The sequence below is a fragment of the Canis lupus genome, chromosome 18 (genome assembly GCF_003254725.2).
Source record: "Canis lupus dingo isolate Sandy chromosome 18, ASM325472v2, whole genome shotgun sequence".
Lineage (NCBI taxonomy): Eukaryota > Metazoa > Chordata > Mammalia > Carnivora > Canidae > Canis > Canis lupus.
The window spans coordinates 52,234,188-52,261,068 of NC_064260.1; the positions used below are offsets into that span (position 1 = coordinate 52,234,188).

The window sequence follows — 26,881 nt, forward strand, 5'->3', positions numbered from 1 at the left end:
AAGCCAGAGGTTTGGACACCAGGCCTTCAAGTTCTTTTTTTTTAATATTTTTTTTTATTTATTTATGATAGTCACACAGAGAGAGAGAGAGAGAGAGAGAGAGAGGCGCAGAGACACAGGCAGAGGGAGAAGCAGGCTCCATGCAACGGGAGCCCGACGTGGGATTCGATCCCGGGTTTCCAGGATCGCGCCCTGGGCCAAAGGCAGGCGCTAAACCGCTGCGCCACCCAGGGATCCCTGGCCTTCAAGTTCTTAAGTGCAGTTTAGATCTAACTCCGAGGCTCCCCACCCCCTCCTACACTTTGGTGTCCCCGATACTGGTTACATAACAATCACAGTCCCCAAAGCTCTGACATCACCCACTGAAGATTCTCACCAGCCTGGACAGCCAAGGGGGTCTAAGTGTGGCTGGGAATGATGGTGGGGGAATGAGCCTAATGGAACAGCCAGGACCTGGTAAGGGGAGGGGGGATGCACAGGTCAGCATAAAGGTTAACTAGTAGTGACCCTGAGAGGAAAGCAGAAGTATTTGGGTTTTTTAATTTCCCCTAAGTTCCCACAAGATTTCATTGTTGCCCCACATTCCCCCTCCTCCCCACACGGGGAATTTCCGATTTCACTTCCTCAAAACTCAAGCGGCCAGAGGGCCTCCACTTCCTTTGTACCCCTACCCACCCTCCCACAGGGTGGGGTGCAGCCTCCTCGGAGAAGCCACCTTTTCTTCCCATGTGTCAGCTGTCACGTGGCTTCCACTGCCGCGCCCACCTCCCAACCCCAGCACCCCGCACCCCCCCGCCCCGGGGGTCCGGCCCCTTGCTGCGCCGCCAGATTTCCCCAGGGACCGCCTACTCCCGCCCTGTTCTTTCCCCAGTCACCACCCGGCCTGGGATGCTCTACCCCTCGGCCTCCTCTCTCCACTACCTCGTTCCTATCTCTCCGTCTCCCGAAGCAGGTAAAGCGGAGGGGCAGGAAGGAGGATCAGGTGAGGGCGAGCAGTTGGGGGGGGGGGCGCGAGGCCGCCGGGGGAAGGACGACCGTTCGCGGGGCGACCGCGGCTGGGGCGCGCAGTCGGGGAGCCGTCTCGAGGGCTCCGGAAGGCACGTAGGCCGCGGGACCGCTCCGCGCGGGAGCCCCGCTTCCCGCCTTCCCAGCCGCAGCGCCTCCGCGAGCCGCCCCAGCCCAGGAGGGACCAAAACAGGTGCGGTTGCCACGGCACCCGGGCCGGGGGCGGGGCGCGGAGCTAGCGGCGCTCGCGATACTTGGAGCCGGCCAATGGGAGGCGGGGGAGGGAAGGACGTGGCACGGGGTTCGCGGGGGAGGCTCCTCCCGCCGCCGCCCTCCCGCGGCCCCGCGCGCGCCCGAACGCGAGGCCGGGCCTATAAAGGCCGCACGGCGGGGCGCGCGCTCCACTGCGCAGAGGGCGCTCCGCGGGCCGTGCCGGGCGCCTGCGCAGTGCGGGCCGCTCCCCGCCCCCCCACCCCCGCCGCCCCTCCGCGCCTCCGCCGGCCGGCCCGGCCCCGCCTCGGCTCCGCGCCCTGCTCGGCTCTCAGCGCCGCTCTGCCCCGCAGCAGCCAGCCCCGCGCCCGGCAGCATGTTCAGCTGGGTCAGCAAGGATGCCCGCCGCAAGAAGGAGCCGGAGCTCTTCCAGACGGTGGCCGAGGGGCTGCGGCAGCTGTACGCGCAGAAGCTGCTGCCGCTGGAGGAGCACTACCGCTTCCACGAGTTCCACTCGCCCGCGCTGGAGGACGCCGACTTCGATAACAAGCCCATGGTGCTCCTCGTGGGCCAGTACAGCACGGGCAAGACCACCTTCATCCGGCACCTGATCGAGCAGGACTTCCCGGGAATGCGCATCGGGCCCGAGCCCACCACCGACTCCTTCATCGCGGTCATGCACGGCCCCACCGAGGGTGTGGTGCCGGGCAACGCGCTCGTCGTCGACCCGCGGCGCCCCTTCCGCAAGCTCAACGCCTTCGGCAACGCCTTCCTCAACAGGTACCCGCCCCTCGCCCCCCGCGGAGCCGAGGGGGACCCCGGGGCCGCACCCAGGTCCGGACCCTACCGCGGCCGCGGCCTGCCCCCGGCTCCCGCTCGTCCTTTGTCTCCGAGGCCCTAGCGAGCCCCTCAGCGACCGCTCCCCGGGACCGGGGCCCCTGCCGCTTCGCACAAAAAGCGCATCCGGAGGTCTCCGGCCCCTCCCCCGCTTTTATCGCCTCCAGAATTTTCCAGGTTATCAGTTTAACTCCCAAACCTTCCAGCGGATCTCAACCCCGCTTCCCTCAGGACCGGGGTCAGCGTCGGGAAGGTGAGAGAGTCCCGTCTCCACCTCCTCCCAGGGTCGTCCCAGACTGGATGCACCTGATTCATTCAAGCCAACCCCTTTCCCCTCTCTCCTTCAAGTGCCTGCTGCCGAAGTGTCATGGAAAAATACGTGAAACTTTTAGTTATTCCCTTTGCTGCTGTGCTGTGCTTCCCCCGTGACCGCTGGTTTTGTGTGGGAGGGAGGGGCAGAGAGGATCTGCTGTGGCCTGCTGTATTTGGGGCAGCCCATGAGGTCGCAGACAGAGGGAGTGTGAACACTTCTCCTTGGAGGTCAGCTCTAAAGGGTTTGTGCTCCTTTAGGGGTTGCAGGAAGCAGCCTCAGGCTGTACCACTGGGAGCCCTGGAGTGAGATCTGGGCCCTGAATCCCTCACTAGAGCCTCAGTTTCCCCAATTAGATGGGTGAAGTCTGCCTCATGATCTGGGTCCTCCTCCCAGAGTCTAACCCTCCTGATGCTGGGAATGAAACACTTTGGCCTTCTTTCTTCTTTCCAACAATCAAGTTCACTCCTCTGGAAAGGAACTTGTCCCCACCCTTACCCCCAGCAACCAAAGGACTCCACAGATCTGCTTTTCCTGCCACCACCCCCACCCCCCATTCAAGGAGTGACTCCACATGCCTTTCAAAGTCTGTGTTGGGGGGAAGAGCCTAGGAAAGAATCCTGGACTCCTGTCTTCCAGGTCTCCACCCTGTATGATCACATTCCTTTCCAGACACTGTCCAGCTACACAGGGTGAACCAGCTTGCTCCTGATCCAAGCCAGGGGCCAGCCTGCCTCTGTGCACAAGAGCTGACTTTTAGCAGAGAAGACAGGCAGACTTGTGTTTTTTTGTTTTTTTTTTGTTTTTTTTTTTTGCCCCTTGGAGGCATTTAAGCCTGTCCACATGTTGGATGGCTGAGGGCATTTGTGTGTCACAGCCGGAGCTGAGTAGAGCCCTTCATGTGAGAGGCATGGCCCTCTTAGCCTTGAGCCCTCCTCTGGAGAATACCTGTGTCTGGGAATTACTGTGCTTATAGATAGGCGACTGGCCCAGACTGTCAGCTGGTGGGCGCCTTAGGATCTTGTGCACGGTTTGGCTGCTAGGCTGAGAATTCCAAGCATTATTAGGTCTTGACTTTCACATAGAACTTTGGAAAGCTAGAAGGAAGGGTAGCTACACTTCCTGTCCTTGGGCCTCCACTTCTGACTGTGAGAGCAGACTGTTTTTTGAAAGGAGAAACGGGATGTGCCACTTGTTTCTGAAGTTGGAAACCTAAAATTTCAGAGTTGGAAGGGATCAGAGACATCATCCAGGCAACCCCCATCTTCGTGGTTCAGGAAACCCCAGCTCGGAGGACTCTGCTGATTTGTCAAGCTCACTGGGGCAGCTTAATGCAGTGCTGATTGGCCTTTAAGCATCCGGTTCCCACCTGCTGCTTCTGGCCAAAGGTGCAGCTCCAGGATGCTGGGTTTGAGCTGGGCACTCTGATGATGGTGCCACAGGATTCAAGAACCACACATTTCTTTCCTCCTTCTTTTTTTTTTAAGTAGGCTCCACACCCAACATGGGGCTTGAACCCATGACCCTGAGATCAAGAATCGTGTGCTCTACTGACTGAGCCAGCCAGGAGCCCCTTATTTCCCTCTTGCCACTTCATCTCCAGAGGGCTCCCAATCACTAACAGCCCTGCCAAAAGGGCCCTTATCAGCTGAGGGTTGGGGGGCCATGGGTTTGCAGTGGAGCAGGGGCCCCAAGCTGTGTCAGCCTATGGAGTACACTGAGTGCTGGCTAGCTAGCTAGGGCACACAAAGGGGGCTCTTCTCTGGCTGACACAGCCTCTCCCTGCTGTTTAAAAGACCCATTGAGACATAAACTTGACTTTCTGCCCTTTTTACCCTAAGTGGCTGCTCTAAAACTAAAATCCAATGGAGCAGACCAAGGCAGGGTACAGTCAGGATGTCCTAAGTGCATCTTTGAAAACTCAATTGTGTAGCTGGCACCAGCCACTTGTCGGGTGAGATGCAGTCGGTGTATATCCTTGTTGGTGAGAGATGAAGCGTCTGTATCTGGACTGTTTGCTCCCTTGTTTCCTGCCAGGCTCCCCAGGCTCTGTGGGGCCTCTTATCTCTGTATCTTACAGATGTCCACTTACTCAGAGGTCTCCTTTACAAGACATTTTTATGTATTGTTACTTCTCAGAGTCAGTTCTATTTCAGATTCTTCTAGTTTGGTCTTTTCTCCATGACCCTTCCCCAGCAGGAGCCCCAGACCTGGCATGTAGTTAATCATGGCGTGGGTGCTCTGCTGCTGGCACTGGCAAGGCCCAGGTCCAAGGTCTGCGGGTCAGCTGTTTTTGCTCTGTTGTGCTTGCAGGCAACACCTCTCACCTTGGCCAGTTATCCTTAGCCTGGCCACTGGTCACTTGGGAGGTTGAGCCAAAAGGAGAACCTTATCAGCTCAGATTCCCCCCACAATTGGAAAGGCAGTTTAAGCCTGCGTCCTACGGACAAAAGGTCAGTATTTTCTTTGCTCACAATATCTTTTTCAGAGAAGTTTTTAAAGGAGCCTGTTCTGGGCTGTTCTAAGCTCAGTGAGAACTCAGGCACACATGGCTAAGCACTTGCTCATGAGTTGCCAGCCTCTCTGCTTCACTCGTCCTTCCTTGGCCTGCTCTGGCTTTCAGAGAATGGTGTCTGTACTTCCCCGCCCCACCAATCAGGCCATGTGTCCCCCAGCTTTTACTAGCCGCCCACCGGCAGCTGGGTGGAAGGGGTGGGCTGGTCCCAGCAGCAGGAGGAAAGCTGCTCCCCGCCTTCAGACTGGGAATTTCACCAAGTGGTTGAACATTTTAATATGGAATTCCAAGGTCCCAGTATCCCCTTTCTGTTTTCCTTCTGGAGTTGAACAGTGACCTAGGCTGGTGCAGTTTTCACTAACACATCAGCAACTTGAAAGCTGAACTCTTGAACTCTTGGGGGGAAAGCTAACGTGAGGGAACTGCTGATGTTGGCCTGTTTGAGCTGCTGCTTGGATTCCTGGTCATAGAGTTCAGCTGCCGCCCCTGGGAAGAAGAGAAAACCTCCTTTAAATTCCTCGCTTCTGGGAAAGAAGGCAGAGGTGGAGAAGAGGGTATACAGAAAGCCCCACGTTGCTTCCGGAGCAGTGATAGCTGAGTCTTTTTTTTTTTTTTTTTTTTTAAGATTTTATGTATTTATTCATGAGAGACACAGAGAGGCAGAAACACAGGCAAAGGGAGAAATGGGTTCCCTATGGGGAGCCTGATGCAGGACTTGAACCCAGGACCCCCAGATCATGCCCTGAACTGAAGGCAGATGCTCAACCACTGAGCCACCCAGTGCCCCTGATAGCTGAGTCTTGATGTCTCTTCTGGTTCTTGCTCTTGTGCAGGTTCATGTGTGCCCAGCTGCCCAACCCGGTCCTGGACAGCATAAGCATCATCGACACTCCTGGGATCCTGTCCGGAGAGAAACAGCGCATCAGCAGAGGTAAACAGGCTCTGCCACTGTACAGGGTGCCTCTGGTGTGATGTCTGTGATGTGGACCAGATGCTGCCTCTGAATCTTTCCCAGCCCAAGTGAGAACCCACTTGACATCAGACCTGGGTCCACCCTGTGCACTGAGCCCTGATGGGACAGGAGTTGCTCTTTCTCTTTGGCTCTCTTTGTTAAGGTTACTAAGAGCTGTCCAGGGCCAGAGCACAGCCTATTTCGGGGCTCCTGTGCTTTCTGACCCCTGGAGCATGCTGGGAAAGAGGGCAGGCTTGTGAGATGGCACCCTGGGGCTGGCCGTGAGGTCACAGGAAATCACTGGGCTCCAGGTACCTCAGCCAGCATTGCCATTCTGAACGGGGCCTGGGCTCCCCTGGGGCACCCTCACCTGAGCTGGGGTTTAACAGCTTTGCTCCCCAGTATGTGTGTGTGTGTGTGTTTGTGTGTGTGTGTGTGTATATATATATATATAAATTCCTGGCGAGCCCAGCAGGCCTGTGAGAGAACACTTGACTCGAACAAGACAGCCAAGAGGAGAAGCTGCGGAGACATGTTAAATGTTTAGGGGCTAGTGGAAACGTGTTTAATTTTGCTTCGGGGGTGGTGTCAGCAGCTTCCCTGGGTGCTGTGTGCAGTGGAAGGTTTTTGTGCAGAGAGTCGGTGTGCCAGGCCCCTAGTTGTGTAAACTCCTGTCTCGGCTTTGCCAAGCTTTCCTAAAGATCTGGTAAAGGAGGGGCCTGAACTGGGCGATATTTCTGCCACTGTTCCTTTTGCAGATGGGTGGGGGAGCCTTGGGGCCTGAATATTTTCTGGCAGGGGCGTGAGGGTTGGCCAGGAGTGGAGCCTACAGCTGCAAATGTGGAAATGAAATAAGATCACACTCAGGGGTTGAGGATAAGCTGCTGGATTTGTGTATCGTTAACTTGCAAATCTTTCCAGTGTTCCCCTTCCCCTTGGGCTGCCCGGCATTGGCAAGCTTTGCATTTGAAGCCAGCAGCCTGATATTTGGGGGATGTTCATGTCTGCTGTAGCTCCAAGGGGGTGGGGGCCCTGTTCTTGGTGCTGAGAAACCTTGCTTCTCCTTTTTTCTAGGCTGTGGGCCCCTGCTAGTAAGGGCTTGCATCAGAGCATCCTGAAACTGCTCTGTCTCTCGATCTGGTTTAAGCTTTTAGGTTCTGCACCCCGGTGACACTCTTGGGCGTTCAAGGAAACAGCTTTTGGACCCCTTCTAAAAAGGCAAGGGCTGGGCACCTGCCTGGCTCAGTCAAGGGAGCACGTGACTCTTGATCTCGGGGTTGTGAATTTGAGTCCTACATTGGGTGTAAAGATGGCTTAAATCTTTAAAAAATAAAAAGGCAAGGTCTAGTTTTTCCTCTTACTGCTATTATTGTTCCAGGCTGGTTTTAAGAAATGCCTAGGAAAGCATTCAAAGACAGACATACAATGGGGAATTGATTCTCTCTTCCCTTCCTGGCCTGAGTTATCATCCTAGGTGGAATTTCTTTGAGGCTCTATAGCATTATCTTTGTAATGACCTGGAAGATTGGGTGGAGGGGCTTCTTCTCACTGGGGCTATGGGATAGAGAACTAAGCTACCCGTGGGGTAATGTGTGCAGTGCTCCCAGCCCAGAGTCAGTTGATGTGTACACATCTTCAGATAGGGACAATAGCTCACGAGGAGAGGCTTATTTTCTGTGCAGGCTGTGTTCACTTTGGCTTTCAGAGCTGGGAGTTATGGGATTTGAGGGAAAGGGAAAGGGTTCTTGTGGGACCCTGAGATCTGGTGAAAGGGAACCCAGATGCCACCGTTTGCCACCAGTGCTGGGAGAAGTCTCCTCCCAGCTGGGAGGAGTCTTTGATCACTGAGCCTGTGTCCACAGAGTCTAGCAGGCTGACTGGTGAGGAGTGTAATGTTAATGTCTTGCTGCTTTGGGCACCTCAGCCCTGTCTGCTGGGATGTTTCCCTTCCCTGCCTCCTTTCCCGATTGGCAAACAGGTGGGCAGCGGTGTCCAGACTTGCTCTCTGCGACAGGCACCACCAAGGTGCCGTCCTGCGCTCCCCAGTCGGTGGATTGGCAGATGTAGGGTACACTTTGATTGGGGACCAGGGGGAGGATGCGGCATGCAAGGCAGTCAGTCCCAGCCCTCAAGTCATCCGTGCAGTTGGCAGATACTTGGAGGAGGAGGCCAGTGAGAGGCACCAGGGCTCACCCCTGCTTGCCCATGCCCCCTCTGTCCTGGGGCAGCTGCAGAAGGCCTCCCTCCCCCCATCATGGCACGGAGGAGGAGGAAGGCTTCTTCCGTGAAATAGCAAGATTAAACTGATTTCACTAGATAATTTCTCTTTCCTCCATGACCCTAGGTGTCTTGGTTTCAAGTACTTTACCAAAACTTATCCAGTTGGGATTTGCTCTGCAATGTTTGGTGTCAGTGTTTTATCAGCCAGAGAGAGATCATGGCACAGTACCTGTACCTCTCAAGTATGCTAGCAGTGGTCCTTAAGGGAAGGCTGCTGGGTGGATGGGGAAGGAGTGGATCTCAGCTTTGAGGCCCCACCCATCAGTCATGGGAGGCCCCATGTTGCCCTGTCCAGCAGAGGAAGTCATGGTAGGGCAGCACGTTCCAGACTCCCTGGCTAGCGTGCCTGTCTGCTCCCTTTGCTGACAGCGTGGAAAGCAGGTGTTTCCCTCTCAGAAAGATAGGACCAATAGAAAACACGGGTCCTGGGCAAGCAGCGAGAGTTTCTGTGGTCTGCCGCCCTTGCTCTCTGGAAACAGAAGGTTCTTCAGGAGGTCACATGTGTGTTAGAGTTGTTAATTACGTTGACTTCCATTTCCCACCCTATCTGCCTGGCCCCTCCTGGCTTTTTCCCCCTTTCCCCATGGTCCCTAATGTGTGCAGGAAATTCCATGTGGAAAGATAACGTAGGCCTAGAGCAGTCAGGCTATAGGCCAGGCTGTGCAACAGGCCACTGAGAATTTTTCCGGGAAGGAGAGGGGGCCTCCATGGGGGTCTGCGGCTGAACTTCCCTATCATGCTAATCTGAGCAACTTTATTTTTCCTAACAGTTTGATTTATTTTTTAAGATTTTATTTATTCATGAGAGACAGAGAGGGGGCAGAAACACAGGTAGTGGGAGAAGCAGGCTCCCTCAAGGGAGCCTGATGTGAGACTGTCCCAGGATCCCAGGATCCTGACCTGAGCCAAAGGTAGACGCTCAACCACTGAGCCACCCAGGCGCCCCTAATCTGAGTAGCTTTAAAGATAAATGATCTCCTGTGTCAGCAAAGAAAGGTGCACTGTAGGGACAACATTTATTCTTGAGTGCCGTGTGAGTGACAAAGGGCATTCCAAAGGACATCCTGGACCTGGTGGGGCTGGTACCCTTGGCTCCCGGGCTGCCGCCTGCCTGCGCAGTCTCAGGCTGGAGCAGGGATCTCCCACAGCAGGTTCCCAGGAGGCCCAGGCACACTCAGGTGGAAACCCCAGCCTAAGGGTCAGCGGCCTGCCCAGGGCACTACGTGGCTGTGAGCTGGCCATAACTATTGTGCCTTGGTTTTCACCATGCGAGTCATGTCAGCAGGGAAGTATTACTTAAACCTGCGTTTGGAGACTGATGCCCGGCCGGCCTTGTGCCTGGCTTTCCACAGACCGCCCGTACTGTCGCCATATGAACCGGCTCCACTTAGCTGTCACACAGCCGCACCCGTGAGGACGCTGCTGCTTTCCAGATGAGGAGGCCAAGGCTTGGGAAGGTTGAGTAGTTTGTGCAAGGCCTCGCAGGCTAGTGTGTGTCTGCAGGCCTGACAGGAGCTGTGCATATGCCACCCCGTGCTGAGAGGGGATGCTCCCACTTGAAGGAGTGCGGCGGGGCGGGGGGGGGGGGGGGGTGCAGATCGGGCACGTCTTTGACCCTGTTTGGTGGACTGTGCAGGGTTTCTGAGCTCTCCTGACAGGCACAGGGACCACTTCTGGCTTCTCCCCGCTTAAAATCAGACTCGGAGCCAGAAATGGACCTGAGGTCCAGGGCTTGACCATGCTGGCATCTCTGCCTTGAGCAGAAATTGGCCCCCAGACCCCCTGGGGATGGGTACTAGGACCCCTGGCCCTAGTTGGCTGGTTCCCTAGCTTCTCACTTGCCATCCTGCTGACTGTCCCTGGTTCCCAGGCCCCATTTAAGTCTGGAAGCCATCTCAGGAGGTAAGGCAGGGCCTTCCAGGTCTAGACTTGGGGTCCTCTAACTCCGAGGAGGGCCTGCACTGTGGACAGCCCTCCCTGCCTACCAACCGTTGTGCTGACTACCTCCTGAGATGCACCCAGGCATTTTCTGCAGCCCATAGAATGCCCCATGAGGTTGCCTGCCAGCCTTGGGCCAGGCCAAAGGCTACATCCCTCCTGGATTCTTCGTGCCCCCGGTACAGATGATGACAGAAGCTTCAGGCCCCAGCGCACTACTTTGGAAGCTGGGGACTCCAGGGAGTTATTGCATCCTGCGTGTTTACCCCTTGCCCTGTTACCTAGTGCTCAGTTGCATGTTCAGCACATGTCAGCTAATTCTAGATAACACCAAAAAATCCAGGGATTCCCAGACTTTGGTTAGAAAGACCTTTTTCTGACTAACATGCCAAAGAGGCCAGAGGCTAGGGAAGCACTGACTCAGCTGGAGTTTCCCTTCTCAGGGCCCCGGGCTGCCTCCAAGCCTCCCTCTCACCACCGCACCCCCTACCATTCCCCGCCCCCTGTTCTGGTCCCCTGGACAGCTTTTGGGCGGAGCCTTTGGTGGGAAGGGTGCAGCTCTGCCTAAGGGCGTGGGCCACCACCCACGGAGGAGCCATACCAGTCAGTGCTGGGGCTCAGCACCTGTTGGATCGAAGGCTGCGAGCCGGCAGGCGGCCCCGTAGTAGCTGGCGCGAGCGCCTGCAGACATTCCATTTATATCTGGTGGGATGAGGCATTCTTCGAGCATTAGAAGTGGTCAGCGCCCACACACCCCTGAGAATCTGAGCTGCTTGAGCCCAAAATACAGTTCCTGTGTGTAAATAACAGCAAACATTTACCAAGTGCTTACAGTGTTCCAGGCGCTCCCTCGCTGCCCACAGCAGCTAGACAGTCACACCTTCACATTATAGACAAAGAAACGAGGCTCAGAGAGGGGCCCTGGTGCTGGGGTCACTCGACTGGTTGCCAAGGAGGGGGCTCCAGAGCCCGATGTCAGCCTGATGTCAGAGTCCACCTGTCTTTCCCTGCCCTTTGCCCATTTACTGGTCAGATTTGTAGAGGTTTTCATCCTCATTAGGTGCATAGCTCTGTGAAGCGGTCATGTAACCATCGCCACCACCATCAAGATCTAGTCTTTCCATTCAGCCCAGAAAGTTCCCTGCTCCCCTTTGCGTCTCCTCTGGTCCCTGGCAACCACTGAGCTGATACTTATCCCTAAGTTTTGCCTTTTCCAGAAGGTCCTATATGGGTCTTCCGTGCCTATCCTCCACTTAGCATGTGCTTCGCGGGACATCATGTGTGGGAGAGCATTGATCCATTGTTCCTTTTGTTGCTCTCATTCTTCCCGTCACGAGTCTGCGCTCTCATTTCTTACCCTTCACCTGCTGAAGAGCCCTTGGGTTTCCAGTTTGGAGCGATTTTGAGTAAAGCTCCTACAAATATTGGGTGTAGGGTGGATTTCAGTTTCTGAATTTCTCTTGGCATCAACCTAGGCATCAGGAGGCCCCCTGTCTCCTTGCTGTTGGGTGACCCCAGCAGAGTCCTTTCCTGAAGAGCGTGCCCCTGGAGAAAGCTCACCAACCATGGGGGTCCTCTCTGTGCTCCTTAACTTTCGTCTTGGGGTCCTGTGCCCCCCCCTTTCCCGGGCCCAGCACCCGTTGGAAATGTGTGTGGTAGGGGCTACAGCAAGAAATACCGAGGCCCACGCAGCTTGAATGGCAGGAAGTGAAAGTCGATTGCAGACAAACCCTGTATTGTTGATGTTCTAGAAACTTGGAATGTATGAAAGCAGCTTTTCCTTCAGCCACTGGAACTACCTGTGTTTGGAGGGTGCCAGGATTGGGCGAGGACCTGTCATAACTTCCCCTCTCCCCACCTTTGTGCCTGTGGTGGGGAGCGGGACTCTTGTTGGAGGACAGACCCAGTGAGGAGGCCAGCGGGTGCTCCCGAGAGCAGGAGGGGCCCAAGGAGGCGTGGTGGGAATGGACCGGAGACGGGAAAGCACGTTTGGACCCCCTGTCCACATCTCCCTGTGTGCTTATGTCCCCAAGTCTGAGCCCAGCCCTCAGCCTGGTATAATGTTTCCAAAGTTCCAGAACTCTTTCTATGTGAGAGCTTGTCCCTTGTCAGAGATGGCACCGGCTCTTCCTTACACTGTGGGGTTGGCCTCTTTCCAGCTAAGCCCCCTTAGACTGTGTTGTCCAAGGGACATGGGTGTCAGCGCCCTCACTCCTGTCTGCACCCAAGGCAGATGAAGCTACAGCAGGTCCTGTCTCCACTGGTGAGGATGTAGTTTGCTCTTCTACCAGGCCCACCAGGAACTCCTGCTTTGCAGAATTGCTGTGCGTTAAGCCCAGTGCAGGGGCCAAAACGTATCCTGTCACTGAGGCTGACATCTAGCATGTCCCGAAGCCTGGAGGCTCACTGCCTTGGGCAGTGCTGCGAGTGGGGGCGCTGGCTGGCACGCTTGTCCGTGTACTTGTCACCTGCTGCCCTGGTGGCTACAGCCACCCTGCTGATTGCACGGACTTGATTGATGTTTTGGTGCTGCTGCTGTGAGTCCGGCCCTTGGTTCCTTTCGAGACACCATCACGGGCCAAGTGACAGTTTGGTGGATAGATGTGTGCTGGGTGGGCCTGGAGGTGGCTGCAGCCACATGGTTGTGTGTGATCATACATCTGTGGTGACATCACACGCGCCTGTGTATTATGACCTTTTTCGTGACCCGTGGACACACTTGGCCAGCCATCATGTCTCCCTCACTGAAAGTGTGAGCATTTTTCATAATAAACAGGAAATTTCATTCACCTGCAAAAAAAAAAAATGGAATGAGCTCTGTTGGCTCCAACTGGAGATGTTGGCAGGTAACTGGGATGCAGGTGGGGCAGGAGGGGCCGCTTGGGGTCCTCCACTCTGCCTGCAGTGACTCTGGTGCCACGATTCAGAAGCAACTCCTCCCCCTCTTCTGTTTGTCCTTCCTGGAGTCATCTTGGGCCCCCTCCATTGGGGAGGGGGTGTGAGGCCACATTGGGTGGAGTCTCGGGGGTGAGCTCAGCTCCCTGTGCGCCCTCCTGACTCCCAGGCCAAAGCTAACTTGGGCTGGAGCCCAGTCCGTCAGGGTGCCCCCGTTCCTAGTACCTCGCCTCTGGCGCCGCTGCCTTCCCAGCTATGTGAATTTGTGGTCATTCAGCTTGTGGCGGTCTGAGGACGAGCAGCTTGACCAGGGGAGGAATGGGGCCTCATATTTGCTGAGAGGGAGCCGTCATTCAGTCCTGAGTCATTGCTTTTCCAGCACTGACCTGCCGCTCCCAGAATCAGCCATAAAAGGCGCTCGCCGTGCAGCCCAGGCAGGCACTGCAGTCTCCTTGGCCGCTTCCTTCGCCAGCCCCTCTGCCTTCCTGTTCTTGTTTTGTGCTGGTGGCTCCTCTCCGGGCATGCCGTCCCGTGGCTCTTGGAGCCAGCTGCATAGTGTCCAGGGACTGTGGGGACCGTGTCCTCTGGACCCGGCAACCTGTGATACTGGCTGGCTGCTGGCACAGGGGTGACCATGCCTTCCCACACTCTGAGCACAGAGAATCAGGTGGTCTGGCTGATTCTGACCATCGGCATGGGCCTCAGGAAAGTTGGTGGCTGCCCTGCTCAGGCCCAAGTTCACATTCATGGGGGCTTTACTGCCCTCCCCTTCACCCTGTTAGAAAGTCCGGCCTTTCAAGGGGCTGCTTCTGATCAGAATGCTCCGTTTGCCTGGGTTGCTGTGGCAGGAACAGGCTGCATGTTGCTGCCATCCCGAGGCTGCTGTGCTAAGTCAACAGAAACAGTGAATTGGGGGTTTTCCTTTCAATGTCTTACCCCAATGACGAAAGCTGGCCCCTAGCCTCAGAACCAGGCTGGACTTTTGTCACTGTTCCTGACCAGTAATGCTGTCCTAGGCCAGTTAGCCCCTCCTGCCGTGGGGCCGGTGCTAGGAGCCTGCTGTGGTACCTGATCTAACCCTCCCTGTGGTCATAGGAGGAAGAATTGTTATTTAAATTTTACAGAAGTAGAAATGAGAACTCAGAAGTTAAGAACTTCAGATCGCAGTCAGTGGCCAGTGCCGGGAATTGACTCTAGAGCTGTCTTGTTTAAGAGCCTGTGTTCTTTCTGAGCGCTGAAGTGTGGGGAGAAGCTTGGAATGCTGTGCATTCGGGTACACAGACAGCTCTGAAGCACTTAAACCTGGGGGGCTTTATCCAGAAGGTTTATCCATCCCAGCAGACCTTCACCCCCTAGACATGCCCCAGTATTGACTTTGGTCTTAAAGCCCTTGTGAGTGAGAGGGGCCTAGTTCTGGCCCAAGTGGAAGCAGCTTCTCAGGGACTCTCCTGTGGACTTGTCTTCAGTCTGCGAGGCTTGGCAGGACCAGGAGCAGCTGAATACCACTCTGATGACCAACTCAGCAGGTTCCTCACCGGCAGGGTGGGGAGGGCTGCCCTCCCTCCTCACAGCACTGTGGTCGCTCTGTTCTTTTATTTGTTCTCTCCTTCTACGTGCTACTTTCCTGTAACCCGCGGTCTAGAGAGTATGTCTCCATCCCAGTTTGGTCAGGAGTAGTGGCGTGTTTTGTGAGGGATGCGAGCTAGAAGCAGGCTGTCAGGGGGAGGAGGTTGGTCTGGTCCCGTTTCTGGGCAGCATCTCGGGCTCTTCTCTATAGCAGCAGCTTCTCTGGCTTACTTTCAGGAGCCTGACTGCACTCTGGGATGAATTTGTGCTGGTTAAGAGGGCTGGCCTATGCTTGAGGTGGCCTGTGGGTAGTGGGTGAAGAACGAGGAGGAGCCCAAGGACGAGGAGGCTTGCCCAGAATTACCCAGAGAGGAAATGGCAGCTCAGGGCCTTCAAACCAAGCTTCCCTAAGACTCTCAGGCTGTGGCCATCACATGGTCTTCCTATCTCTCCTCATCTTTTATTCCTAAAAGGTGAGAAATAGAACCATCACTTCTTCTGGAGGCAGTGGTGAGAAGTAGAAACATTTTAAGAGTTGTGATTATAAAACAGGATACAAACTAAACTGCTGTTAGAGAGACCCAAAAATCCATGGGCTTAAATCAGTTATCAGATCATTTACGTGGAAAATAACAGTCCAAGGCCATCTCTGAACTCAAGGTGGTTGCTCCAGTTCCTACCATCACATCTGCATTCCATTCTTCAGGAAGGGAGAAAAGCAAAGGGCACATAAACTTCTTTTGTTCATCTGCTGCAGGAGAGGCTAGGAAATGTGGTCTTAAAAGGAGGGGCCCTGAATTCAGCTGGAACTAGGCTGTTCTGTTATTAAAGGAAGAGCTCCAGTTAGCAGTCTGTGCTATAGTTGGCCACGTCCACTAAAAAGGGCTTCCAGAGGATGGTGGGAAACAGCATAGAAGCATTTAAGACCTAGAGAGGGGAAGTGGTGTGTCACACTTTCTGGCTTGTCATAGGGCAGGGGCCAGCAAAGTTTCTGAAGGGTCAGAGTTAATATCTTTGGCCTGGGAGGCCTGTGGTGTGTGTCACAACAACTGGACTCTGCTATCTGAGACAAGAGCAGCTGAACAGAGGAGTGTGGCTCTGTTCCAATGAAACTAATTTATGGGGGCACCTGGGTGGCTCAGTGGTTGAGCATCTGCCTTTGGCTCGGGTTGTGGTCCTGGGATCGAGTCCCACATCCAGCTTCCTGCTCAGCAGGGGGCCTGCTTCTCCCTCTGCCTGTGTCTCTCATGAATAAATAAATAAAATCTTTAAAAAAAGAAAAAAACAAAAAAAAACCAACTTATTTACAGAACAGGTGATGGGCCAGCTGCAGTTGGCCAGCCCCTGTTGTGGAGAATAAATGAGGTTCCTGGAAAATGGGGGCCCAGCACAAGCACCCCACGAGTAGCAGCTGCAGGTGTTATGGCTGTTCCTTACTGTCCCTGTCATGTAAGGACATCCAGCCAGCAGGTGGCAGACCCCAAGTCTCTGTCCTTCTCGCCACACGGTGCCGAGCCACACTGCTGCGCTCTCCTCTTCACTCTTGACCTGGTCTGAGCTACTTTAGGGCTCAGACTTTGTGACAACTTTTATTTTTTCCTTTCTAAGATTTTATTTATTTGAGAGAGAGTGAGTGAGCACAAGCGGGGGCAGGATCAGGAGATGGAACAAGCAGACTCCCCGCTCAGCAGGGACCCCATGTGGGGCTCCATCCCAGGACCCTGGGATCATGACCCAAGCCACAAGGCAGACGCTCAACTGACTGAGCCACCCAGGTGCCCCTGGGCTTTGTGACTTCTTTTGCATTATTTATCTGTGGCACACCTCTCCTTGCCAGGTGCTGTATGCGCTAGGGTACCGAGTGGGCACAGAAACGGGGGAGCAGGAGGGTGCTGTGCTGACCCCTTGAGTATGTGGTGGAAATTTAAATAAATACCAGCTTGGGTCCGGGAAGAGAGCCATCAGAGCTGCCTGGCCATGGTGCCCCTGAGCTCACCCTGCTCTTCCCGTAGGTTACGACTTCGCAGCTGTCCTGGAGTGGTTTGCTGAGCGGGTCGACCGCATCATCCTGCTCTTTGACGCCCACAAGCTGGACATCTCTGACGAGTTCTCCGAGGTCATCAAGGCCCTCAAGAACCATGAGGACAAGATCCGTGTGGTGCTGAACAAAGCCGACCAGATTGAGACCCAGCAGCTGATGCGGGTCTACGGGGCTCTCATGTGGTCCCTGGGGAAGATCATCAACACCCCCGAGGTTGTCAGAGTATACATCGGCTCCTTCTGGTCCCACCCACTCCTCATCCCTGACAATCGCAAGCTCTTTGAGGCGGAGGAACAGGACCTCTTTAAAGACATCCAGTCTCTGCCCCGAAATGCTGCCCTCAGGAAGCTCAATGACCTGATCAAGCGGGCACGGCTGGCCAAGGTAGACTAGGAGTGGGGGGCTGGGCCCACTGCTGGGTGGGGCCCACGGGGATCCAGGACTGGCACTTGGGGCTCTAGGATTGGTCTGCTTTGGCTTTTGGGGTGCCCAAGACCCATTCCCACAGCTACACCTGTGTGTGCTGTGTCTGAACGAGTCCTCTCTGCACCAATGGGTGTAGCCCTTGATTCTCAGCTGAGTCTTCTTGATGCACGCAGACATTCAGCGGGAAGGTAGCGCTGTGCCCAGGGGCAGCCTGAGAAGTGGGGTGCAGGCGGGGGTGCAACTCCAGTCCTCACCTCCCAGGCCTGTTGAGCCCTCAGCCTGTGCTGGGGACACAGTGGGGACTGACACACACAGTCTTTGCCCTTCCAGCACACATTGGTGGCAACGGGAAAGTGAACACGTAAAGAAAAACCAAGCTTGGTTTATTTGTCCTGTCATGGTATGCCATAGAAGCCGGCAACTGGGGGGCCTCAGGTGGGTGACGCTGCATAAGCCAGGACAGGAGGGAGCTAGTGGAAAGATGGGGCACAAGAACCCTGGGTGGCCTGTGCCCCCAAGGGTCTTGTAAACCATCTCCGCCCCTCTGTGGAAGCACAGGACCTGCTGGCACCTGCTGGGTGGCATCTGAATTGCTCAAGAGCTTGGAATCTCAGTGCCTGGCCAAGTACTGCAGTGAGACCCTGGCGTGGCTAGGGCCGGGAAAGAAGGTTGATGGCACCAGTGGGCCCCTCAGACAGGAACATGTGCTCTGATTTAGCACCGTAGCACATCATGAGCCCACCTGGATAAGTCTGTAGGCCGCATCAGTGCACATGTGAGAATCACGGATCCTTGGGCTCAGAGCTCAGCTTCCGCCCAGGCCCCATCAGTGATGGTTGTTAGCCGGGACCCTGTAACCCTGTGCATCACCACTTCTCTGATGAAATGGCCATAGAGGATGGGGGTATTTACACCTGCCTATGGCTTGTGGAGGAGTAAGAACATGTTCTCTGGGTGTGAGGGCTTCGGCGAAGGCAGTCCGGGGAGATCCAAAGAGGAGCCCCACAGGCCATGCTTCTGCTTCCAGGGAAACAGCCACCTGGATGTAGCTCACAGCTTTTGAGAGTCTGCTGTAGGCCAGACATAGTGGTTCAGGTTCCCTGCACTATCTTGCGGTGTGAAGTCGAGTAGCATTTTGGTGCTCAGTCTTGAGTAAAAAGAACTGACCTTTCATCTTCTCCACACTGGTTACCCGGAATGCTCAAGGACCATATTGGAGCATGCTAGAAGTGTAGGTTCCCTGCCCTACCCTCCACTACTGAACCATCTGCATTTGAACACCATCCCCTGGTAATCAGTATGCACAGTTCAGTTGCAGAATCCTGCTCTGGGGGATCCAGGGCTACACGGTTTCCCACATCTCACTTCTGGAGCCTTCCCAGTGAGTGGAGCTGGTTTTAAGAAAGAAACCCATGAGGAAACCTGCATAACTGGCTCCTGGTCTTTCCCATTTCCAGGCTGCAGGGAAGGGCAGCTCTACTCTCTCTTTGAATAGCCTCCCATTGCCAGGGCCGCCTGTGCTCTCGTGCAGCCTCCTTTGAGGACCGAACAAAGGATAGGCTCTGTTCAGCAACAGAAATGGTGTGTAGTTGCTGGGCCTGCATGTGCACTGAGTCACCATGCCTGGAAAACCCCAGGGCCTCCGATCTCATCCCGCACCTGCGGTTTCCAGACTGTTTCCTTTTCCTGGAGTGAGTGGCTCTCTGTGCCAACTTGCACAGGCCCTTGATAGGCAGTGTGGTGACTGCCACTTTCTCACACAGCCCTGCTTACCTCGGGCAGTTCTCAGCCAGGCTCCCAGCCTGTGGCAGACAGGGTCAGGCCGGTGGAGGGGTTTTGATGGGGTAGAGCTTGGCAGCCTGGGAGAAGGAGGGTGAGGCTGGCTCAGAGACCTGATCAAGGGCTGGCCACAGCCCTTCACGCCTGGACATTTCTCGGAAGGCGGAGGGATCCGAGGGCCCATGCCCTCAGAGGGTTGCCAGCGTCACTGGTCTGCTGTGGGGAAACGAAGGGTGTGCCGCCCTCAGTTGGCAAACGTCTAAGTAAGGTATTGAGCTTAGATAAACTCCAAAACATCTAGGAAAAGCTTTATGTGGTTTTCCTAATCTTACTCATTCTGAGCCAGCAGGGTGATAAATGGAGCATAATATGGGCCGTATTGGAGTTTTGTGAACTTGACAGCAGCCACCGCTATGCGTGTGTGGGACATCAGGGCCCTACCTGGCTCCGGACAGTGTGCTCCACATCTCTGCTGCATGGAGGGGGAACTGGGGGTATGCCCAGCACTGCGGAAGACAAGCGCCCTGGATGGCTTCGGGCAGCCCCCAGTTTCTGGAGTGTCCTGGGAGCGCCTGACGACCTGACATCTGCCCTTTCCTGTCTTCTAGGTCCACGCCTACATCATCAGCTCCCTCAAGAAGGAGATGCCCAATGTCTTTGGTAAAGAGAGCAAAAAGAAGGAGCTGGTGAACAACTTGGGAGAGATCTATCAGAAGATTGAGAGGGAGCATCAGATCTCCCCCGGGGACTTCCCAAGCCTCCGCAAGATGCAGGTATGGCCATCCTGCACACCCTCCTTTGGGCGGGGCCTCCCCAATGGGAGCCCCTGAGTTAGTCAGCAGCACCCTGCCCGAACGGAAGAAGGTGACACCGCAGAGGGGAATGCAGTGACTCACTCTGAGCAGTGGGGAAGGGGTGGGGCGCTTGGCCTTCCAGCAGATCCGCCGCCCCCCCCAAGCCCCTCAGGGAAGGTATTCTTGTCACATCTACTTCACAGACTAGGAAGCCAAGGCCGAGGGAGAAGTTAGGTCACCTGAGTGGTTGGGTGGTTGGGCCTGTGACCTGGTACCAGTTCTTTTGCTTGGGAACCCCAGCTCTACCCACTCAGCCTGGAGTCCCCAAGGGACCTGACCCGCCCATCCCCTCCCCTGCCTGCCACAGGAACTCCTGCAGACTCAGGACTTCAGCAAGTTCCAGGCCTTGAAGCCCAAGCTGCTAGACACAGTGGATGACATGCTGGCGAATGACATTGCCCGGCTGATGGTGATGGTTCGCCAGGAGGAGTCCTTGATGCCCTCCCAGGCTGTGAAGGGCGGTGCCTTCGACGGCACCATGAACGGGCCCTTTGGGCACGGCTACGGCGAAGGGGCCGGCGAGGGCATCGATGACGTAGAGTGGGTAGTGGGTAAGGACAAGCCCACCTACGACGAGATCTTCTACACACTATCGCCTGTCAATGGTAAGATCACGGGCGCCAATGCCAAAAAGGAGATGGTGAAATCCAAGCTGCCCAACACGGTACTGGGGAAGATCTGGAAGCTGGCCGACGTGGACAAGGATGGGCTGCTGGATGATGAGGAGTTTGCCCTAGCCAACCACCTCATCAAAGTCAAGCTAGAGGGCCATGAGCTGCCTGCCGACCTGCCCCCACACCTGATCCCCCCCTCCAAGCGGAGGCATGAGTGAGCGTAGCACCCCCGCCCGGCAGGGCTGCTGTGGGGAGGGGAAGGGCCATAAAGACTGAGCCATGATTCTGCAGCTCTTGCAAAGAAAAACCACCATCTTTCTTTTCAGGCCGTTCCTGGGCCCAGCAGGGAGGCGGGTAATAGTCGTATGTGAATGATGGAATTTTGTGCACAAGAACTATGGATATTTTTAATATATAATGTTAGAGGCAGTATTCTTTCGTGCCTCCTCCGTCTGACAGCCCCATGCACACAAGCCCCTGTCCTGCCCTGTTCTCCTCTGCTGTACAGCAGCGCCTCCCATGGCTCACTGACCTCCCTATCCTGGCAGCTGCGGGGGCCCTGGGGCCCTGTGTAGACAGGAACCCCAGGATTCCAGTTCATTTCTGAGTTTGAGTGCTACTTTGCTGGGCCAGTGGCTCCTGCCCTGTCCAGCTCTGCCCTCTCCCCCTGCTCCTGGATTGACTTGGTTCTGGTGCCTTCTTCCCTTGCCCTGCCATGCACAGGCCTTGCTCTTTGTTCCTATCCACCCCCCGCCCCCAGCTTGACTACCCCAACTACCTTTATGAGGTCCAGGGGATGAGCAGGGATGCGAGAACATTTCCCAGAAAAACATAAGCTAGCTGTGTTCTGTAAAGTGACACCTTCCGTACTTGATGGAATTTTCAGTAACTGCCCAACCACTTGTTCAGAAGCTGTGATTTCTGTCTCCTTTCCCACAGTCCACCCAGGGGCCATTGGATGTGCAGAGTACACCATTGGGAACCCCAGAGTTTGTGTTTCCTGCTTTTCCCTTTCACTTTCCCGGAACATTCTGGTTTGCCTCCTCCCCCACCTCGGCTGGGTGGTGGGCCCTCACGGACCTGGCAGGCTCGGTGCTCCAACCTGGGCCTAGTTTTCCAGACAGCAGAGACCAGGGACAGCGCAACCCCTTCCCTCCTCCTGTGACCATTCATTTCCCATGGAAGCTCTGTCCTCCCTCCTCCCATCAAGCAAAGGAGGGCAGCGTATGTCTTGGATCTCCTGAAAATGACCTCCTTCCAGGCTGAGCATCCAGGCTGCCTCGTCAGCTTTGCTGTGGCCAGGTTGTCCCAGCACACCCAGAGGGCCTGGATGCACTTGCTGGTTCCTCACGGGCCCCTGGTGGGGGAGCAAGCTTCGCACCAGGCACTCCCAGGGTAGGTCTCAGGGACTTCTCCATCTGACCTCTTCTGGCCCCCACCGAGCCCTTCAGTGCTGCTCTCTGGGCCTCCACTGGGTCTGACTCCCTGGCACTGGCCTCTGTACCTGCAGCTGGCTTTGGCCCACCACTGCAGCATTAGGGGAGGATGGAGGCAGCCTCCTGGTCGGGAAGTCACTGCAAGGTGCTGTGGCTCATCTGCACTTGGCTTTGGGAAGAAAGGGCAACTGAAGACAACTTTCTTTCTTGCATTAAAAAAAAAGTTTAATTGTGCCGAAGCTCGCTTTTGGTGCTTAGTTGTGTCTTCCAGGGCCTGCACCACACAGCGCCTACTGGGACGCTGGCGGAGCATCTGGAGGGCCAAGATGCCAGCAGAGACAGATTGGCAGGCCCGCAGTGGGGTGAGGGCTAGTCCTTGCCCGCCATGCTCAGCCCAGCAGCAGCTGCTGCCTCCTATTAAAATGAGGCCTTGGTGGGGCTGACACACACACACTCCCATCCCCCACCCCGTCTTTGCTTAGGAGTGGGCTGAGCGGGAGTATTTTATTTGTGGGGGGAGACTGAGGTAGAGAAATCAGGAGAACTTCTGGTGACTGAGGGTGAGGCTGGTCCCCCAGGGTCTAGGGAAGAAGGTACTCTCTGCCTTCTGTGACCTTCACAGCTTCTCCAACCTGGGCCCCTCCCCGGCCTCAGACATGGGGACGTCATGGGGCCCTCGGCACTGGGAGGGGTCCAGTAGACAAGGGTTTATTGTGTGTTCCCTGCTAGCCCCGGGGTGGCTTGGAGACAGTGCGGCAGGCCCTCTGAAGACAGACCAAGCGGACATACCAGCGACAAAAACAATTATGAAAATTATGAAGGGTGGGGCCAGCCGGTGTCAGATAGGGGGCCTGTTGGTACCAGCAGAGGGAGGGGTGAACACTTGAGGTGCAGTCGGGGTAGAGACTGTTCCAGGCTGGCACATTTGTGATGGTAGGCAGGACGCACACAAGGGCCCACAGGTTTTCAGGGCCAGGTCATGTGCCACAGCTCATGTGACAAGCGTCCGGTCTGCTGGCCAGTAGCTGAGCTAGTGGGGGGTTCACCAGCCTTCCCGTTACCACTCAGAAGTTTTGTCTTGACCATTGAGACCTAGGAGGTCACTTTTTCCCCATTTCACAGCTGGGAACCAGAGACTCCACAGAGCTGGGAAAGCCAGTGAGACGTGACACTCAAACCCAGTCCACCTGACTCAAGCATGAGCTCTTGCAAGTAGCCTTTATTTTATTTTACGATTTCTTTGCAAGAGAGAACGAGAGAGAGAGAGAGAGAGAGAGAGAGCATGCACATGAGCCAGGGAGAGAAGCAGAGGGAGAGGAAGAAGGAGAAGCAGATTCCCCACTGGGCTCAATCCCAGGACCCTAGGATCATGATCTGAGCTGACTGAGCCACCCAGGCACCCCTGCAAGTAGCCTTTAAAAAGGAAAAGCTCAGGGATCCCTGGGTGGCTCAGTGGTTTAGCGCCTGCCTTTGGCCCAGGGAGTGATCCTGGAGTCCCGGGATCGAGTCCCGCGTCGGGCTCCCGGCATGGAGCCTGCTTCTCCCTCCTCCTGTGTGTCTGCCTCTTTCTCTCTTTTTCAAATAAATAAATAAATAAATAATAAATAAAAATAGATAAATAAATCTTTAAAAAAAAAAAAGAAAATCTTGCAGCTCTCTGTTCCCCAAAGTCTGCTCTGAAGACTCAGATTTGAGAACCCCACACTGAAGGTCCAGTGCAATCACTCCAGCCGAGGGCCTTCAAGACTTGGGGCAGCCCTCCGTTTCCAGGGGTCACCCAAGAGGTGGAGTGCACTTGCTGTTAGGGAAAAAACAGAACTTTAAAACAGTTCTTCCAGAATGTGGGTGAGAGGCGCTGCTGGCCGGCTCTGCCCTTTGCAGGCTCTCCGAGGGCCTGCACTCCGCGCGGGGTGCTGCCCAGGAATTGGCTGTGCCTCTAAGGCTTGAGGGAGAGGCCCTCAGCAGGTGTCTGCCCCCTGCTGCTTCAGAGCTCAGGTCCCCCGTCTGGGTCTGTGTTTTACAGTTGGGGGCGGGGAGGGGCTGCTCTTCTTCTCCCAGGCTGAGGTTTAGGCATGGCCACTCTCCTGAGGGCCAGTCCCTCATCCCTTCCCCCTCCCCCACTCCAGGATCCTGGGCAGAAGACCCCCCCCTTTAGAGATTAGTCTGCAACACAGGGGGGCTGTTGCCACCCAGTCCCCACAGCTCCTGGAATAAGATGCATCTGGGGTCATCTACCCACATGACACCTCAGAGTCCAGCACCCAGGAGGCACTGGGGCCTACCCACTGTCTAGGCCCCACTCAGCAGTTCTGTTTTATATATTGACATCCCGTGAGAACACCTCAGAAAGAACATTCCTCCTAGTGCTTAGTAAACAAAAAAGTAAACCATGAATCCAACCCAGTGTCCTGTTCTTATCTCAAGTGGGCTGGTCTTAGGATTTGCCCAAAGCCACCAGGTTGTGATAGGATTAGGACACCAAGCTACCACTCCTGCCCCTCCTCATTCAAAACACCACAGCTGAGAAAGTGCACAGAAGGCAGGCCTTAGGCCAGACAGGCAGGAGTTAGAATCCCAGCTCTGCCACTTGCTGGGACTCAGCCCCTCCCTCCCGGAGACTGTTTCCTCATGCACCAGATGCAGTGACCCCAGCTTCACAGGCAGGGCCCCTGGGGTGCCCAGCTTGAGTGGCCTATGTGGTGGGCCAGAGGGGCTGGTAAGTCTTGGCGCAGGGAGCCCAGCACCCCACCCCACCCAGAACAAAGCAGGCAGGACCCACCCTTCCCTGAGGCCGCTCGCAGACTGGGTGGCGCCCATGGGCCAGAGGGGTGGTGGCCAAGGGGGGCTTAGAGCCTGGCTTCCTGTGCACCCAGAGGGATTGATAATTATAAAACCACGTGGAGTTGCAGCCGCTGTGGAGTGTGGGAGCCCCTATAGTGTTTTGGAACAGCCCAGAGAAGGTTTTTGGAAGAAAAACCAGGATGATGAAATCACCATATGTCCATCCATTTGGAGCTTTGGACTTTTCAAAGGACACACCCTTAGTGTGCTAGGGAGGGCGGAGGATTGAGTATGTGGGGCTGCCAAGACTAGCTTGGGGAGTGGGGACCCTTAACCCCACCATCTCTACCAGCACTTCCCCAAAAAGCCATCCCAGTGGACACTGAAATAAACTCGAGTGCCTGAGCAGCACGACATAGCTTTTATGTGAGCTCTGTACCCCCCCCACCCGCCCCCCTCAACCACACACTCTTCTAGGCAGATGGGCTCCAGCAGCCATTGGTGGCCATTCTGGGTTCCATTTGCCTCTCACACCTGAGCTGGACATTTCTCCCTGTGCACAAAGACCGGCCCAGAGAGAGGAAGTGACTTGCCCAAGGCCACATGTGTGCGTGGTTAAGAGTAGGCAGGGCGGGATGACGCCGCAGCCAGCCTCATCTTTCCCTGGCTCTCTGGGGCCGGAGTAGGTTACGACTTATGGTGTGGCCAAGGGCAAGGGCAGTCTGCCACTCTAGTTAGCCTGCAAGACCATCTGCTGAGAGCAGCTTCCAGGGCAGCTCCAGGAGGGGTCATCCTCAGTCACTGGAGCTGAATCTTACTTTTGCTTCACTGGCGTGGGGGGTGGGGGCACAGACCAGGCTGGGGAGACTGAAGACGTGGCTGTGGATGCAGGAGACCCTGGAGACTGTCTTGCTTCTGGTCCCCTCGCAGACCCGGAGGACTATGTTCAGGGGTGGGAGAAGCTGGGTTCCCTGTCACTTATTTGGGGCCCCCTTATCTGGGCTAGCCTCTCCCCCACCCCCCCACCGCTAGGCCTGGGTCTCACCATCTAAAGGCCCTTGGCAGAAGGTCTATGTCAAGTCCACCGCAGTTTGGCCTTTCCTCGCCCCTGTCCCCAGCATCTGAGCACAACACGCCGCCCTCCTGAGCCGCCAAGCACTGGCCGAAGCCCGCAGCCTAGGTTAGGAGGCAAAGCTGGCACCACTCACCTCCCATCTCCTCTGCCTCAAGGTGTTAATCCTTTTTGTTGTTGTTGTTAAAGATTGTATTTATTTATTCATGAGAGACATAGAGACAGAGGCAGAGACACAGGCAGAGGGAGAAGCAGGCTCCATGCAGGGAGCCCGACATAGGACTCGAGTCCGGGACTCCAGGATCAGGTCCTGGGCTGCAGGCAGCGCTAAACTGCGGAGCCACCCGGGGCTGCCCTCAAGGTATTAATCTGTCAACGGAGGGTAATAATACGTCCTGAAAATAACATATCCGCAGTCACTTTGAAATGCCAAGAAGCATCATAGGAATATTCGTAAGGTGTTATCCAGGTGATCTGCTCCCTGCGAGGCTGGGTGAGAGAGAGTGCCCAGCACCTCAATACCAAAGGGACTCGGAGTGGGGGAGGGAGAGGTTATGAGCAGAGAAGCTGCCCCTGCACCCAGGAGGGCCTCCTACAAGCAGTGACTGAGAAGGTAGTGGGGGTCTCCTGCTCAGACTCACCTGCTGAGCACCCACTGAGCTGGGCCAAGATCCTCGCCCCACACAGGGCTCCGTGGGGCAAGGACTCTGTGGCCCTGGCCGTCTGGCTCATACAAGCTCAGAGAACAGATCTACTGCGGTGAAGCAGCACCACATGCAAGAACTTTCTGCGGCCAGGGCTGGAGGACAGGCTGCTTGCGAAGGCTGGAGCAGTTCAGGCACAGATGGAGTCCCGAGAGGCTTTCTGACCTTGGAGCCACAGTGGAGTGGGCAGGGTGCCCAACCGCCTTTTACAGGCAAGGAAACTGAGGCTTGGAACAAGAATGTGACAAAAAACGAACTCAGGACCAAACAGAATCAAGTATGGGATGGGATGGGGAGTGCCGTGCACCAGTCCCAGCTCTGTGCAAGCAGACCTCGGCGGGACTCAATCCTTGTTGCCTGTGACTCAGTTTCCTCTCTGCTGTCCTATGTGGGGATGGAGTCTTTTTTTTTTTTTTTTTTTTAAGATTTTTAATTGTTTAAAGTGATTTCTATACCCTGGGCCTTGAACTCAAAACACTAAGATCGAAAGTCCCAGGCTCTAGGATTGAGCCAGCTAGGTGCCCCTATTGTGACAGCTTTCATAGGGAGCCCCAGTAAAAGGCAGGAATTCCAGGCATTCAGGTCCAGGCGCCCCCTGGGCATGGTCTTCAGGGCAAGAGGACAGCCTTGTCTGAGAACAGCACTCAGAGAGGCTAGGGACTTGCC

The 26,881-nt window shown here is 55.6% G+C and overlaps 1 protein-coding gene across 2 annotated transcripts; it reads left to right on the plus strand.

Moving 5' to 3' along the window:
- The first annotated feature begins 393 nt into the window (after positions 1 to 393).
- EHD1 (EH domain containing 1) lies at positions 394 to 21,884 on the plus strand. Of its 2 annotated transcripts, XM_025445944.3 has the most exons (7): positions 394 to 456; positions 872 to 952; positions 1,569 to 1,995; positions 5,711 to 5,808; positions 16,521 to 16,933; positions 19,363 to 19,527; positions 19,916 to 21,884. In XM_025445944.3, exons 1-7 carry the CDS (start codon positions 429 to 431, stop codon positions 20,438 to 20,440), a joined length of 1,737 nt encoding a protein of 578 aa, XP_025301729.1. In that variant the 5' UTR covers positions 394 to 428; the 3' UTR covers positions 20,441 to 21,884. The 2 variants fall into 2 exon arrangements, with proteins under 2 accessions (XP_025301729.1, XP_025301730.1); XM_025445945.3 differs by lacking the exon at positions 872 to 952 and having other exon boundaries at positions 423 to 456.
- Positions 21,885 to 26,881: the final 4,997 nt, after the last annotated feature.

Excerpts from the sequence above, each read along its gene's own strand:
- EHD1 (XM_025445944.3), top strand. The coding sequence starts at position 429 with ATGAGCCTAATGGAACAGCCAGGACCTG. Across the intron at positions 457-871 it reads AATGGAACAGCCAGGACCTG|TCACCACCCGGCCTGGGATG; the intron begins GTAAGGGGAGGG and ends TTCTTTCCCCAG. Across the intron at positions 19,528-19,915 it reads CAAGCCTCCGCAAGATGCAG|GAACTCCTGCAGACTCAGGA; the intron begins GTATGGCCATCC and ends TGCCTGCCACAG.